The sequence below is a fragment of the Odocoileus virginianus genome, chromosome 9 (assembly GCF_023699985.2).
Source record: "Odocoileus virginianus isolate 20LAN1187 ecotype Illinois chromosome 9, Ovbor_1.2, whole genome shotgun sequence".
NCBI classification, from domain to species: Eukaryota; Metazoa; Chordata; class Mammalia; order Artiodactyla; family Cervidae; genus Odocoileus; species Odocoileus virginianus.
In genome coordinates, this window is record NC_069682.1 from 72,581,331 (window position 1) to 72,598,405 (window position 17,075).

Genomic DNA, 17,075 nt, shown 5'->3' on the forward strand with positions numbered 1-17,075 from the left:
TGCGTGAAAGTGAAAAGTGAAAGTGAAGTCGCTCAGTCGTGTCCGACTCTTAGCGACCCCATGGACTGCAGCCCACCAGGCTCCTCCATCCATGGGATTTTCCAGGCAAGAGGACTGGAGTGGATTGCCATTGCCTTTTCCGCCCAGGTGGTGCTAGTGGTAAAGACACATCCACCAATGCAGCAGACATAAGAGACTTGGTTCAATCCCTGGGTTGGGAAGATCCCCTGGAGGAGGGCCATGGCAACCCATTCCAGTATTCTGGCCTGGAGAATCCCATGGACGGAGGATCCTGGTGGGCAACAGTCTGTGGGGTCGCAAAGAGTCGGACACAACTGAAGCAACTTAGCACACACACACCAAGATATAAAGGGCACGGTCATGCATAGGTGGTAGAAGGGTTAATCCAAAATGCCTTTAAGAATATATTTATTTATTCGGCTGTGTCAGATCTTAAGCTACGACATGTGGGATCGTCAGTCTTCATTGTGGCATGCAGGATCTCCAGTTGTGGCATGTAGGATCTAGTTCCCTGTCCAGGGATTGAACCCAGGCCCCCTGCATTCAGAACTCAAGAGTCTTAGCCACTTGGGCCAGCAGGGGAGTCCCTTAGCTGCCTTTTTGTAGGACAATTTGGTGTGTTCCATCAACATCTAAAATATGCAAATCCTTCACCCAGCAATTTCACTTTTTGGACTCTCAAGCTGACCCACTCACGTAAGTGCACCCGAATTTACGTGCAGCTGTTCACTGTGGTATTTAATGTGACCGTGGAAAACTGGACACAGCCGCCGCGTCCATTAGGAGCAGAAGAGCTAAATAAATCACATCCATCCACGTGAGAGGTGACCACATGCAACCATTCAAAGAAATAATATGGATTTGTTCATTCATTCATTCAACAGGTATTCATTGAGCACCTACTATGTGCCAGGACCGGGCTAGAGCAGGGAACAAAACAGTCTCTACCTTCATGGGGATTACACTGGAGTGGGGTCGACAGTCAGTGAACAAACATACAGTAGGATTCAGAGTAAGAAGTCTTGAGAAGCAAAAGAAAGGTGACTGAGGGCTGAGGCATCGTAGATGGGGTGCCGATGCACCACTTCCTGGAGGAGGTGGTATCAACTTTATGTGAGAAAGCTCTTCATTATAGAGAAGAGATCTCCAGGAAATAGTAAGATAAAAAGCCCAACATAATTACAATTTGTATTTCCTTAAAAATATAACCTGTCTTTATCTCGCTATACTTGCACATAGGTATATAGGTACCTACAGACATGAGCTAAACTGCTAACATTAAAGGGAGTTTTTAAAACTTTTTCAGCAAGCATATGTTCAGGCATTACTTTTACAATAAAAGTATCTGTGAGGTGTGTTTGTGAACAGACGCTAGTAAGAGTAAGAGTAACTAGTAAGAGTACTTAGGCAAAAAATAAAAAAAGAAGTTGCATCAGAAATAGCCTGGGGGTTCAGAGCAATTACCTTGGAGTAAAAGCTACATGGTGTTGAAATGCTGGGTGCTCCATTGGCTAGTTTTGTGACCTCAGGCAAGTGGTGGCTTTCTTTAGTGGCTTCCGTTCCTCAACTCTAGAGCAGAGGTTCCCAGCTGGGGGATTTTGCTCTCCCTGTGGTCGCCTCGAAATGTCTGGTGACATTTTTGGTTGCCACAATTGGGAGCAGGGCATGCTATGCTACCAGCCTCTAAAAGGTAGAGGCCAAGGGTGCAGCTAAATATTCTACACTGCAGAGAGGACGCCAAACCTCCTTCCCTGCTCCATCTTGCACGAAGAATTATCTAGCGGTGAGATTGAGAAATTGCATTCTAAAAAAGGGCAGAGCTCACCTTGCAGGGCTGAAGGCTGAGGGCACAATGTGCTTAATTAGCACAGACCCTGGCACAGAAGCAGCGCTCAGTAAATGGGAACTACTATTTTTACAACTGGACTTCCCCTAAATTAAAAAAACTTTCAGGGGGAAGGAAGTGGTAGAAACAGAGATCAATTCAGCCGAATTCTGATTCTGGTGAACTGGACGGGATCCTGGAACCTTGCTAACAGCAACACAGGCCTTCACAGGGGGTTTGCTTAGTGGAGATGGCTCGGAAGGACTTCTAATTCCTCCTGATTTGGGTTTTTGCTTTGGTCTCACTCACCTGCTACTAGTTCAGGAGCATCCCTGCTGAATTATTCTCTGTCTCATGTATATTCAGCTATTTTTCTTGGGCGGGCATCCCCCTAGGGTTCAAAGACACACTCAAGTTTCTCTTGGAAAATCAAAGCCTGCTCTGAGCCTCACACACTTCCTCCAGGCCCATCTTTCTTTTTTCACCTCCGTACATGAAATTCAAGAAACGCCTGCATTTGCTCCTACTCCTTTTCCTCCTTTCTGGTCTTCTCCAGGGTGGTGTCCCTCGCAGACTCGCTTCAGCAAATTGGCTCTGGCCTAGACCAGCATCCTCCCCACTAAGAATCATTATTCTTCACGCCTCACCTTGCTTCACTTCTTTGCTGCATGCAATGCTGTTGACCACTGCGTTGAACACTTCCCTTGACCTTCCTGTCCTAGCCACTCCTGTTTTCCTCCTACCACTCTTCCTGTCTCCCTTGCTCATTCAATCTCTTCTTTCCAACTGTTATTAATGGAGATCTCAGAGGCCTAGGTCAAGGCCACACTATTCTCCCTCTGTCCATCCTGTTCTACTCCTTCGCTCAGCAATCTCACCCACTCCTTGCGTGCGTGCTCAGTAGTGACTGACTCTGCGGCCCCATGGAGGGTAACCTGCCAGGATCTTCACTTATCTCCTAGTCCTGCTGCTGCTGCTGCTGCTAAGTTGCTAAGTTGTGTCCGACTCTGTGCGACCCCATGGACTGCAGCCTACCAGGCTCCTCGGCCCATGGGAGTTTTCAGGCAAGAGTACTGGAGTGGGGTGCCATTGCCTTCTCCAATCTCCTAGTCCAGAGACTCACAAATGCAACCGTGATCCTGACCATTCCTTTGAGCCACCCAAACCAGCAAATGTTAAACAGCCTGTTAGCTATTTCGATTTGGCTTTCTCAAAACTCCCTGAAGTCAACACACTTGTGACTGATCTCATGATCTTCATCATGAACCTGGTCCAATTCCAGTGCCCTTGTCTCGTGAAAATGGCCCTGCCATCCATACAAGTGGGGAAGCCAGTAGTGGATTCCTCCACCCCAACAGCAATGCATGCCTGGATCCTGGATGACGTCAGCATCCTTCCATCCCACACATCCCACCCCCACCAGGATAGCATTCTCCTGTCTGGTCGCCTTACGTCTCCTTTGTTTCTCTATAATATGCCATTCTTCCTGCCGCCAGACATCTGTTTAAATTACCCTCTACTTACATCACACCAGCTTCCCTGGTGGATCAGATGGTAAAGAATCTGCCTGCAATGCAGGAGATGTGGGTTCAATCCCTGGGTGGGCTAGACCCACTGGAGAAGGAAATGTCTACTCACTCAGGTATTCGTGGCCTGGGACATCTCATGGACAGAAGACCCTGGTGGGCTACAGTCCATGGGGTTGCAGAGTCTGACACGACTGAGTGACTAACACTTTTCACCGGTTTTTTCACTTTACATCACACAGCTTTGCTTACTGGAAACGCTTGAACCCACTGCTCTAAAGATCAAACCCAAATGCTTTACCTTGGCTGTCCACTGCCCCAGCCCAACACTGCCCACTGTGCCCTTTGCTCTCTCTGCCCTCTCCTCACGGGGGTCCCCTGTTCACCTCGCTTCAGCTCACCCGCTGCACTTCAGGGATGCCTTCCCTACCAGGCACTCATGGTCTGTTGTTACCTCCGTTATGGCACTTACTGTGGTTGTCATTTAAATCCTACCTTCCATCAGGAGTGCGGGAGGAGAAAAGGATAGTTAAGCTTTATGAGGTCACTGACCTATTAGTTTGCTAATCGTTATATCCCCGGGACCTGGACACAGAACTTTCCGGAGTGTTAGTCAGCGGTAAACCTTCAACAAAAAGAAGCTATGATTACAACCTCCAAGTATACACAGGCAAACAGCAAGCTCTGGACTGGCCCCAGAGGACCTTCTGGAGGCAAAGTCCATCAACCCTCACCCATCCCTTGCCTAGGGGTCTGATTTGACTTGATGGGCATTACCTGGGCCAATTCCTAATTTTTTTTTTTTTTTTTTTTTTGGCCACACGTCTGGGCACATGGGATTTTAGTTTCCTGACCAGGGATCAAACCTGTGCCCCCTGCAGTGGAAGTGTGGAGTCAACCACTAGATTGCCAGGGAAAATAAAAGCGTTAAGTTGCTCAGTTGTGTCTGACTCTTTGCGAGCCCATGGACTCCTCTGTCTGTGGGATTCTGCAGGCAAGAATACAGGAGTGGGTTGCCATTCCCTTCTCCAAGAGATCTTCCCGACCCAGGGATCAAACCCAGGTCTCCCGCACTGCAGGCAATTCTTTACCATCTGAGCCACCAGGGAAGCTCAGGCCTCCAGGGAAGCCCCCCTTTAAATCTTTTGCTGTTGTGGTCACTTGGCATGCAGGATATTAGCTCTGCAACCAAGGATTGGACCTGTGGCCCCTTCAGTGGAAATATGAAATCCTAACCAGGGAACTTCCTTCCTGGGCCAGTTCTTGAATGAAGACCCAAGTGTGGGTGGATGCCCCATAGCACAGGGGGTTCAATGTTTTGGTTACATCAGCAGCATTTTTCACTCAAGCGGCATGACTGCAGGGCTCAAGTTGGCAGTATTTCTCTCAGGACCACCTTGAGGTCAGCCCAGCTAAAGCAGAAGCCAAGACTTTAAGAAGCCAAACTGTCCCAGACAAAGAGAGATGACCACCAAGGTTTGGTTCTTGAATATGTATTTTTTACTGAAAAAATCATTCATAAATTAACATACAAAAATGTACAAACACATGAGTAAATAATGTAATGACAAAGGACTATATTTTTGTGAAAAGTGTTTTTTAAAACATCTTTAGATTTCAGTGCAAAAATGTACCCCTGGCACCTCTTAAAACATAAGAGCAAGCTCAAAAAATCGTAGTGATGGAAATAAGCTAGTTCAATGTCATCGTCATTGGTGAGTGGATACCATCAGTCCGTGTGGCTGTCATTCAGCTACTAGGGTCTGTGGTGGAGCGGCTCTCATGGGAGGCCCTGTGTTGTCAAAATGAATAGCTTTGTGGACACTCCCTCTCCCCCTAAAAAATCAGCGTGAAAGAAAACTTTTCCTTGCACGCTGCAATCAAAAGACAAGGCTGATTTAAGCGGTCATCCATTTGGTAGCCTTAAGGAATTTCAGCTGCCAAAATATGCGCAAGGTCACATTTGGTTCTTTTTTTTTTTAACATGGTAATTTCACGCTACCAACAGCACACGGGACTGGCTGTGATTTTTCTTTTTTGCTTTTACGTTTCCCCACTCAGTTTAGTGGATAAATGATTAACAGTGCACAGTTAAGAGATTTCACACGGATAAAACAAACTCACACATGATTGCAAGATGATTTAAGTCACCCAACTTCCAGCCCTGGAAAGACTTTTCCTTTTGTCTGCAAGCCAGCATTTTCTTTGTCAAATCAGGTGTTGTTAGCTTTCTGCCAGCATTTGTTCTTGATGGCAAATATGCTAATGAAAGGCTTCAAACACGGGCCATCCCTGACCAATGATCAGTCTGCCCTGGCAAATTCTTCCAAAGGACATTGTAATTTTGTCACACTGAAAGCAGCTCACAGCTCTCAGAGAAAGAACAGGCCAGGCCAGCACAGAGGCCTGGAGGGGCATGGAGGAAGGGGGAAAGAAATTTTTATTGCTTTATGCACCATACGTCAAAGGAAAACCAAGAGAACTTCCGTGTGTCGTGTTCCTTGTGAAGGTCTTTTAAAGCATGAAATGCTCAAAACTCTTTTAAAACATTATGATAAGAACTTACCAGCGTGCTCAAGGGCAGGAATCTGCTCTCTCATATGAGCTGGTAAGAGCTTTGCAATGAGATTTCTTTTCTAAATAGCATTCTCGTCTTCGAAAGAACAAAAACACACACACAAAAAAACAAGGCCTGGCCAATCACTCCCACAGCTTGTGGGGATCATACGTCCATGGAACCCACACATGCAAAAACCCCAACCCACGTGTATATACACAAATATAGCCCCTACACACACATCCATGTAAACCATGAAAATTAAGGAAACTGAAGGCAAACAAGGCAATTTAAACAAAAACTATGAAGTACTCCTCAGAAAGTACTCTTTAGAATGGATACATAAATATGTTTTATGGGAAAGGACGGGGGAAACCTGGTATTTCTCAGAATTCTGCAGGAGCCAAAGGGGACTATGAGGTGAGGGATTTGGCTCAAGGGGAAACAGAGAGGCACAAATTCAAATACAATTTAGAATCTGACTTCAAAAAAGCACATGGGGGTGTGAAAGGAGCACTTGGGCTCCTGTGTCTGTCTGTCCGGCAGCTTTGTTAATCTAATCCCAAAGCTCTGATTTGGTCTAGCCTGGATCCCAGCTGACCCACAGCACACAAGTGTCACCTGCTCCCTGGCTAAGTTCCACATCATTCAGTTGCTCATGATTCAATGTATTGGGCTGGCCAAGAAATTCATTTGGGCTTTCCCATACGATGGTATAGAATGACCCGAGTGAGCTTTTTGGCCAACCCATTACTAGTTAATAATGTTGACCAAAAAAAAAAAAAATTTCCAGAAACCAAAAAGGGGAATATTCAGAGGAATTGTTGAAGCTGGTTGGTAATTTAGGCACAGATTTCAGAAACTGTGGCCACGGTCCACAAGAGCAAGCGAAAGAAAGAGAAAGAGAGAGAGGAAGTAGGAAAAACCAACACCCCCCCACTCTCTCCTGATGACGAGGAAAGGAAGAGACCCCAAGGTGAGCGATCCAGCGGTGTGCAGTGGGCCCACCTGACAGGCTGGCGTCAGGCAGGACAGCATTGTCCTAACACAGCTTCCTGTTCAGCGCAAAGCTGGGACCCGGGAGGACTGCCCAGCAGGGAAGAGAGAACCAAAGCCAAGGTCAAGAGCAACGCTTTCGGAAAAGGGGACGGGAGGTGAGGCAGAAGTTGGCCACTGGCGTTAACGACTGGGCTGTTTTGTTCTGCTGTGACATGCTATATATCCACTCCCTTCCACAATGACAGCGACTGGGGAGATGCTGTCGTTCCCTTTTAGCCGAGTTCCTGTGTCTGCCAAACCAATACAGGATCTGATGTATAAACCCTCGGTTTGAGTTGGAGCCGGCCAGAAAATTAAATTAAAAAAAAAAAAAGGCATTTTACATGGCTTATTTACAATTATACTTCTTCAAGAAGTGATTGTTGCATGTCTATTTCTCTTTCCCAAGCCCTCCCCCTCCACCCTCAATCCCCACCCAAAGCAGGTAATTTAGAAAAAAGAGAGGGAGAGAGAGAGAGGGGACACCAGAGATGTAGAAGGATGGTTGTGTGTTTTCTTTTGCTCTTCCTAAAACACAGCTGCCCTGCGGCGGGTCTGCCTCTCTGCTCTGGAGGCCAGGAAGCTGCCCATGCCGTTCTCACCGGGGGAGAGGCTCCGGGGCGGTTCCGGTTCCGGTTCCGGTTCCGGAGGCCCGAGGCTGAGACGGGCGGCGACGGGGCGGGAGGCCGGGGAGGAGGGCAGCAGGACAGACGGCGGTCTTGAGAAAAGGGCAGGTCAGTTCCCGGCCGCCTCCCTCCACCCCGGCGGGTCCAGACGGGGAAGGCGTTTTTGTGCGTGTGCTCTGTTCACATTTTTTTTTTCCTTGAACCCTGTGATCCTTCCGGAGGCGCTGGGTTTCCTGTTCTCTTCCTCTGTGGAGCGCCCCCCACGAGACGCGGCGGCGGGCTGCTGTCCTGGGGGCGGTGGGGGAAGCCGACGACTGTTCCCTCCTCCTCAGTACTCAGCCACCTGAGCCAGCTCGGGTGTCAAGTTGACGGTAATGTTTTTGTACAAGGCGTCGTACGTGACGTTCGCGAAGTAGTTCAAGTTGTTGAGGCCGTCCACCGCCTGCCGCTCCTTGGACTTCCTCAGCAGCGCGTACCTGTGAGGCAGGGGGCACAGGGGGCGGCTCTGAGCGCGGGGCCGAGTGGCACGGACCGCAGGCGGGGGGCACGACCCGGGAGACCTCGCTCCCGCCCGGCCCTGAGCCCTGCAGCTCCTCCAGGCCGCGTGCCACTATCAGGACTGGAAACGCCTCCGATTTCACGCGAGCTGTTGGACTTCATGTAATGCGCCTGCCCCTCGGCAGATGAGGAAACCGAGGTTCACAGTCCTAACTGGCGCGGGGAAGCGGGAGGCAAGATGGTAAATAGGGGGGACGAGAAGGTTCTGTCTGTGTTCAGTGCCCTTACTCCCCAGGAAGAGTTCATGCAGTCGCATCGACTGTCGTGAGGACAGTCCTCTCAACAGTTAGCAAAATAGCAAGAGCCACTCCCGAGGGCCCGGGGATGCAGGCTATCCACCGGCTCTGCTCAGCCCAGCCTGGGGTTTTTAACTGAGGGTGTGCAGGGTGATCAAGCAGCTGCGGCCACATCAACAGAGGCTCGGGGACACCCTTCCAGAGCCGAGCCAGCAGAGAGGGCGCCAGACTGTCACACGAGCGCGAGTTACACAGGGACTTTGACCTGAATGGGTCTTTCTCCAGGTCCCTGAAGGCTACACCGCAGACAACTACAAAGCTTAAGGTGCAGAAGGAGTGATTTCCTTAAGAGATCTTGTGATCACATTTTTCACCAGTAGTATCCCTTTGCCCCCAAACGCCTGCCTCACACTTAAATGAGTGATAAACAGGAACTCTCAAACAACTGTCTGAACAGGACCTTGGAAGGGGTGAGGAGCAAGCCCAGGGACTGCAATGCTTAAGGACCCTGGAGACACGGGACTTTCGTATAACGAATAAACAAGCTGCACCAACCTTCCAAGAAACTGGACCTCTCCTCGATGGTGATGAGGAATGGACTTGTACTTCCCTGTGTCACCTTCTGGCCGACTCACAGAATAGCCTGCGTTCTGGACTCTGTCCAAGACAAAGAAAATGGGCTTTTGGGTAAAATGATCAAGTCTGACAGGTGAGACCAAACCTGTCACAAGGCTGAAGAATGCCAAAGTGAACAACAGTGCTTTTTTACATCTATATATTCAAGTCATTTTCCTTCTGGGTAAGTTGATGGTTTTAGAAAATAAGTCTACAATACGAAGTTTTGAAGGAGAAGAGAAATTAAAAATTCCCAAGGTTTGACACGGGGTCTCAGTGACAGGTACAGCCATGTGAGTCCCCTCTGCAAACAGGTGCACACATGCCCCCTCTGGGTCAGCGTGTTTGTCGTTTAGTTGCTAAGTCACATCTGACTTGTTTGTGGCCCTGTGGACTGTAACCCCCAGGCTCCTCTGTCCACAGAATTTCCCAGGCAGGAGTACTGCAGTAGGTTGCCAAATCCTTTTCCAGGAGATCTTCCTGACCCAGGGATCGAACCTGTGTCTCTTATGTCTCCTGCACTGGCAGGTGGATTCTTTACCCTCTGAGCCACCTGGGAAGCCCAAAATGACATAGTATCTGCATATAACCCACACACATCCTCCAGCAGACCTTAAATCATCCCTAGCGTCAATGCTATGTAAATAGTTGCTTGCAGGGAACAAATCCAAGTTTTGATTTTTGGAACTTTTTGGAATCTTCTTCCCCCCGCCCTCCATTCATAGTTGGTTGAATCCTCAAATTCAGAACCCGCGGCTTTGGAGGGCTGACAGGGTGAAGTGTGTTCTCCCTCTCATTTGATCAATATGTATGAAATGCCTACTGTGTGCCTGTAACTGTGTGGGGGTGCTGGGGAAAGCCAGTCACACATTCCTGGCCTGAGGGACTCCTTGCTGAGCTGGGGAAAGAACAAGATGAGCTGGCAGAACAGATGTCCTAGGGGAGGCCCAACTAGATTCAGAAACCAGTCAAACCAGTACGGAAAAGCTGCTCATCCTCACTAGGTTCCTAAGGAACCCAAATTAAAAGGATATTTTTACCTAACAGACTGAGAAAGAATTGGCCAGGAGCTGCTGTGCTGAAATGGGGCACAAATTTCAATGGTCACTTATGTCCAAAAGCGGGTGGTGCAGTAAAAAAACTTGTACGCTTATGTACTGTTGGTCACAGTACTTTTGCAATCTTTTCTGGAGGAAAATCAGACAATAACTATCAAAATTTTAAAAGTGCATTTACTTCTTGACTCTGCAGTTCTGCAACCAGGAAATTAACCTACAGAAATATTTGCACATGTGAACAAAAGATGCTCAAAATTAAACACCACTGTTCATCAATAGGAGAGGATTAAAAATAAACTGCTGTCTGTCTACACAAGGAAATACCACATAATTGTAATAATAATGAAATGGCTCTCTGTATTGACATGATTGGAAGGGGAAAAGGGATGTGTCTGGGCTGTTTATGTATGAATAGAAAGAACTATAAAGAAAGAAACTGCTTGTTCAAATGGCTACTTCCTAGGAAGGAAACAGGATAACAATGGGGATTAGGAGTTACACTCTTTTGTTTACACGCATGCGTGCATGCTAAGTCACTTCAGTTGTGTCCAATTTTTGGTGACCCTATGGACTGTAGCCCGCTAAGCTCCTCTGTCCATGGAGTGGGTCGCCATACCCTCCTCCAGGGGATCTTCCTGACCCAGGGATCAAGCCTGTGTTTCCTTCAACTCCTGCATTGCAGGTGGATTCTTTACTGCTGAGCCACCAGTAAAGAATTTTATTTATATATTTCTGTATTTATATACTTTATTTATATACTTCTGTATTATCTGAATTTTCACCAGCCTCCTCTGAATCCAGCTTATACTCTCATTATTATATATAGTTGTTCCTCAGTCTCCAGGTGGGGGAACTGGTTCCAGCACCCGCCTTGCAGTTCCTAAAATCCAAGGATGCCCAAGTCCCTTATGTAAAAATGGCAAGTTTAGTTGCCATAGTTGCCAAAGGGCTGCTGTTAAGTTGCTCAGTTGTGTCCAACCCTTTGTGACCCCACGGACTTTAGCCCGTCAGCCTCCTCCTCTGTTTACGGGATTTCCCAGGCAAGAACACTGGAGTGGGTTGCCTTTTCCTTCTCTAGGAGATCTTCCCGACCCAGGGATCAAACTAGCATCTCCTGCACTGGCAGGTGGATTCTTTACTGCTGAGCCAACAGGGAAGCCCCTACTATTTACTTACTATTTACAAATAGTACAAAAATACTATTTGACACTACTCATACATGAGATTGTTCCTACAAACTTAAAATATGAGCCTTACCTGATGGCGTGGATAAATCCGTGTAAATATAACTCATATCTGACCTCTGGTTTGGGGAAGTTTCAGTGCAATGGGCTATGCGTGTAAAGTACCCACCAGATTTCTAAGATTTAGTAAGAAAAAAATGAATGTAGAATATCTCATTAATATTTTATATTAAAAGAAATTTTATATGGATTGCATGTTGAAATGGTATTATTTTGGATATATTGCAGTAAGTATAATTGTTAAAATATTTTTATTGATATAATAAATTAATTTCACCTTTTTCCTTTTTAAAATCTTTCTAAATGGAGCTACTAGAACATTGAAAATTAAATACATGGCTTAATGCGTCATATTCCCTAGACAGTGCTGGCCTGGAGAGCCTAAGGTCTGGAGAGGCCTAAGGGAGCGCTTCTAGAAGACATCAGAAGAAGGGCCATACCTGTTCCACAGGTCGTCATCTTCTCCACCCCACCCCCAGAACGCGTTAGGAAAGCCGTTGATCTTCCGAAACTGTTCCACTGTTAAGCCGCTCACTCCACCAAAGAACTCAGTATAAGGAAGCCTAAAAGGAGATGTATGGCATCAATCATCTGTGCATGAAAGGGTGTTCTCTTTTTTCCCCCTAGAACAGGCCATCTCATGGGAGAACTAAGTCTTAAGTAAAACAATACTCTCTGAGCTACTGCCCCGAAGCACCTGAAGTGGTTTCCTCAGGCCAAATGCATCAACCTGAGTAACTAATTAAATTTCTTTTCTAATTGATTTTTTTAAAATCACAGCTTTATTGAGACAGAACTGACATACCATATAACTTACCCATTTATTTATTGATTGGTTTGGTCTGAGTGTGGCAGGTGGGGTCTTTGATCTTTGTTGAAGTATGTGGGATCTAGTCTCCTAACCAGGGATCAAACCTCGGTCCCCCACATTGGAGGCAAGGAGTCAGCCACTGGACCACCAGAGAAGTCCCTAATTTGCTTATTTAAGGTGTATAATTCAATGGGTTTGTTTTTTAATATATTCATGGAGATTTGCAACCATGGCCACAATCAGTGTTAATCAATTTCATCACCCCCACCCCCCAAGAAGCCTTGTACCCTTCATCAGCAGTCAGTCACTCATTTCTCCCTACTCCCCTTAACCCTATGCAACCACTATTCTTCCTTCTGTCTCTATAGATCTGCCTATTCTGGACATTTCATACAAACAGAATCATATAATACCCAGTCTTTTGTAGCTAGTTTTCTTGCACTGAGCAGAATGTTTTCTAGTTCCATCCAGGCTGTCACATGTATCAGTACTTCATTTCTTCTTATTGTGAAATAGCATTCCATTGTATGGATGCAGGCACTGCATTTCGTTTATCCATTCATCAGTAAGTAGATTGCGATTCACGTTGGAGCTAATTTGATTTGGTCATCCTTCCATCTTTCATCATCCTTCTAAATTTAACCTCTTTAATTAAAAGGAAATGATACTCACAGATACATATACTTATCCAGTTTAGTCGCAAAGTGCCTTGGCATCTGTCCACATCCATAATAGTTACGATCACTTTCTGGTATGTGATCCACGTCATGAAAAATGAGGCAGTCCCAGTCCAAGTCCTTCATTGCTTCTTGAAAACCCACATTAAAAAGCATGGCTCGATTAAAGGGTTGGGTGCCAACCTAAAAGAAGCAGAACTTTATTTTTAAAAGGACTCTTGAAGAAGAATCTTTGCTGCCTCAGCCCTACCTAAAGGAGAGCTTATTGAGAGAACACTGGGCCGGAAGGGAGGTGGGTCCTGCCTGGTTCATCACTGACTCACCATCACTTGACCTCTGGCCTCAACTTCCTCAGGAATAAAAAAGGGTGATAAGGATAAACCTAAGCCTCTCTCTCCCAAGGCCACTTGAAGGCAGACAGTGAGCTGTGTAACGGCATTTAGAAGGGTACCCAACTCCCTACACAGAAGGAAGAACCACACGGCCATTTCTACCTGCAGCGCCTTATCTCATGGGAATTTCCTGGGTCTGAAATGTAAAGACAATACCCAAAGCGGTTCCAGCTAAACCAGCCCACAAGAGGCCTTTGTTCAAGGGTAAACGAAGTTCCAGGCATCACTCAGACCTGCTGGGACTGAACATCTCCACGGAGGAGCGCAGGACTCCCTCTGCTCCCTGCCCCCACAGGGCCACTCAATCGTGAGTTTTCCGTTTTATGGGCTCTTAACCCCAAGGATAGATCAACTTGAAGCTCTCTCAACTGTAGTCTTGGAAGAGAAAGAAGAGAAGAAAGGGCCACTCACTTGCTCCACCACATAAAACGCAAACCGCAGGCGCTGGCGCTGGAGCATGGGAATGAGGTGTCGGAGCAGGACCGGGAGGTGCTCATGGCGGTTCCGGAAGGGGACAAGGATGGCCACCTGCAGCAGGTCACAGCAACAGAGGCCGCTGGTCAGCGAGTCCCCTCGACTGCTCCCGCAGCATTGGGGCCCAGCTCACCTGGGGGGCTCCAGGGAGCTGCCTTACCCTCCACTTCTCTGCAGTCACCCTTTATGTCAATAGTATCTCCTGTTTCTTTATTCTAGCGCAGCTTGTTTTAGAACAATGTGGGTGTGCTTGTCCCAACCACTAGACTGAGATTAGGAGGGTAGGTGAGATGTCTTAACACTTCTTTATATCAGAGCAAAGCCTTGTTCTGTGTCTTGTTTATTCTCCAGGCAAGAATACTGGAGTGGGTAACCATTCCCTTCTCCAGGGGATCTTCCTGACCCAGGGGTTGTCCCACATTGCAGGTGGATTCTGAGCCACCTGGGAAGCCCCATATTATGAGCACATATACTAAATGAATACTTTTAGCTGACATGAAAAAACATATATATATATATATTTAACACTGGTCATTAAATTGATTTTACATCCCAGTGACAGGGTGGAAACACTACTTTGTTCCAGATCACTGTTGCACTATACAGGGCTGGCATGGAATGAGCACTTTACTAAAAACTTGTTGAAAGAATTGACTTAAGTCAGTGTCATACGCTTGAGCCACACTACTGATGTCTCCTGATTACAGTCATGCAGGAAAAAAAAAAAAAACAATTCTCAGTATCAGGCTAGATAGTTCCACTTTTTACTCCACTAGATTCATGGCAACAATACCAAATAAAAGTGCTGAATTTGTGAAGATGGCTTCTGCAAATCCATCAGGAGAGACCCACCCTCCCCCTCTTCCCCCACTGCTTAGCCAATATTCCTGGACAGAAGGAAAAGGGTCCTGGTTCAGTGACCAGAACAACGTGTATGTCTGCGGCTATAGCAGAGTCCTCACGGAAACCCACTCCTCCAATATGTTCCCATCAGATGCAAATCCTTTGTAGTAAGTGATAAGTAGGGTACAAATTACAAAATGTCAGAGTGAAATCCATGGTGATGGCAAGTGCCAGGTAGACTTCCCAGCACCTGGGGTCTGACCCCACCCCTACCTTCCATCGAGGCACGCAATCCGACGGCTTCCAGTGACCGCCCAGCTTGATGGTTGGGTCTTTAGAGAAGAGTTCATGGATGGCATCCATTCCAATCTCACTCATGTTTATGTCTATCGGGCCCTCTGAACAGAGATGGGGGAAAAAAAGATAGTAAGAGGCAACGAAATTCCTACTTTCAGGGTTGTAATCTCTGGAGTGGTTCAGTGCTTTTTCAGTGGGTTGTGTTTTTTAACAAGGATGGGGGTCCCTACGTCTGCTTCCCAACCCATTGGGTTTCAGTTCATCCCTATTACTGGGTGAAGCGGCAAATCGAGAAATAAAGACTTGGGAGTTCTGCTTCTGCCAAGGATGTAGAAAGAAATGAAGACCAAGGACAACAGCAGCTGAACTTCTCAAAGAGGAAGGAGGAGAGCAGCTGAGCTTGGTAGCATCTCTGTGCGCTCCTGAGGCGGGTGCAGACACGCTGTCCCAATTTACTGGTCAATGACCCCAACAGGTCATGGCCAAACTCAGAACACGCATCATCTTGAACTCAAGTCAAGAAGAAGACAGTCCAAGAAGCCCCAAAGCACAGGAAAGGTGTAACAGTACACTGTCATTGCTTTAGATTACACACATTCTAAGAAGGAAAGGGGAACGGAAGAGGAAGAAGACGAGGAAAAAGGAAGAGAAAGAAAACATGCAAGAATTTTTCTTAGCCAGCACTTTGTTAAGAAAATAACTTCCCTCATATTAAATGTGTTATACAATCAGTGTGAGATTTATAGTAAAAGATGAAGCTGGTTGCCTACACTTTCTCAAGGATATCTTAACAGACCTCAAGTTACAAAGGAAATGGAACATGTAAAGCAAAGAGTGAAAAATGTGGTGGAAGATGGCACCAGGAACACAGGCAACCCTGCAGACGGGCTGGAGAGGAGCCAGGACACGTGTAAGCTTCATAGCTCCTATTTCCGAGGGCCAGGAGGCGTTCAAAATCTCTCTGTAAGTAGACATATCGAGAGATCAAGAAGACTCTTCCTTTTATTTTAATCAAATAGAAGGTCACTGGTTTTAGAAGCAGAGGAAGACAAGCAAGCACTGTACTCACTCATGGAAGGGAGCCTTTCGGGACAGGTATTGTTTGCAAAGTAGGTGAAGTCTTCAGGAAGAAAAGTCGTGGTCTGTAGGAAGGATTCGCTGTGGTTCAAGTCGAGAGGATAATCTAGAGAGGAAAGAAGAGAAAAGGCAGCTCCGATGGGTCTAAGTCATCATCTCTGCAATTCTCAGATGCCCCCCAAACAAGGATTTTTCTAAGTCATTATCTTTCGGTGAGGCAGGATGTTGACTTAGCCCTTCAGCTAAAATTTGAATACATCAATAGAAATGTTAATCAGATGATACTATTTCACCAGTGTTTCTATTCTTACTGTTATTATAGCTTTATATGCAGTCAGTTCATAGTCAAACAACCCCACAACATAATTAAAAAACCGAAACCAGCACGCCCTCCATGTCTTTCTGAAATTAAATGTTCTCACTTCTCTTAGTCAACTACCTTAGTATTTTGGGCTTCCCTGCTGGCTCAGATGGTAAATAATCTGCCTGCAATGCAAGAGATTTGGGTTCGATCCCTAGGTTGGGAAGATTCCCTGGAGGAGGGATAGGCTACCCACTCCAGTATCCGTGCCTGGAGGATCCCATGGACAGAGGAGCCTGGCGGGCTACAGTACATGGGGTTGCAAAGAGTCGGACACAACTGAGCAACTAACATGTATATATATATATATATATACCTTAGTATTTATCTCCATCAGCCTACACAGCCCATCTTTTCTTTTTTTGGGGGGGGGGGGGAGGTGTTCTTTCTTTATTGTGGTCTAGTTGCTTTAAAATGTTGTGTCAGTTTCTGCTGTACGGCAAAGTCAACCAGGCATCCGTTCACATACATCGCCTCTTTTTATTTGGATTTCCTTCCCACTTAGGTTACCACAGAGCATGAGAGTTCCCTGTGCTAAACAGTAGGTTCTTAATAATTATCCATTTTATACATAGTATCAATAGTGTATCTATGTCAATCCCCAATCTCCTAATTCACCCCACACCCACCTTGGTACATATATATCTATTCTCTATGTCTGTGTCTCTATTTCTGCTTTGCAAATAAGATCAGTACCATTCTTTTCTAGATTCCACATATGTGTGTTCATAATGTACGACACTTTGTTTCCTTTCTGCCTGACTTCACTTTGTATGACAGTCTCTCGGTCCATCCACGTCTCTGCAGATGGCACAGTTTTGTTCCTTTTCATGGTATAC

The 17,075-nt window shown here is 46.4% G+C and overlaps 1 protein-coding gene across 2 annotated transcripts in view; it reads right to left on the bottom strand.

The window, feature by feature from the left end:
- Positions 1-7,750: 7,750 nt before the first annotated feature.
- Positions 7,751-17,075, bottom strand: part of B4GALT5 (beta-1,4-galactosyltransferase 5) — a 70,334-nt gene continuing 61,009 nt past the window's right edge. For both annotated transcript variants that reach the window (XM_070472747.1, XM_020906243.2), the window contains exons 3-9: positions 15,868-15,981; positions 14,775-14,899; positions 13,596-13,712; positions 12,788-12,975; positions 11,745-11,867; positions 8,943-9,044; positions 7,751-8,069 (exon numbers count right to left, since the gene is read on the bottom strand). In XM_070472747.1, coding sequence (XP_070328848.1) covers positions 7,922-8,069; positions 8,943-9,044; positions 11,745-11,867; positions 12,788-12,975; positions 13,596-13,712; positions 14,775-14,899; positions 15,868-15,981 — 917 coding nt within the window. In that variant the 3' untranslated portion in view covers positions 7,751-7,921. The remainder of the gene's footprint in view (positions 8,070-8,942; positions 9,045-11,744; positions 11,868-12,787; positions 12,976-13,595; positions 13,713-14,774; positions 14,900-15,867; positions 15,982-17,075) is intronic.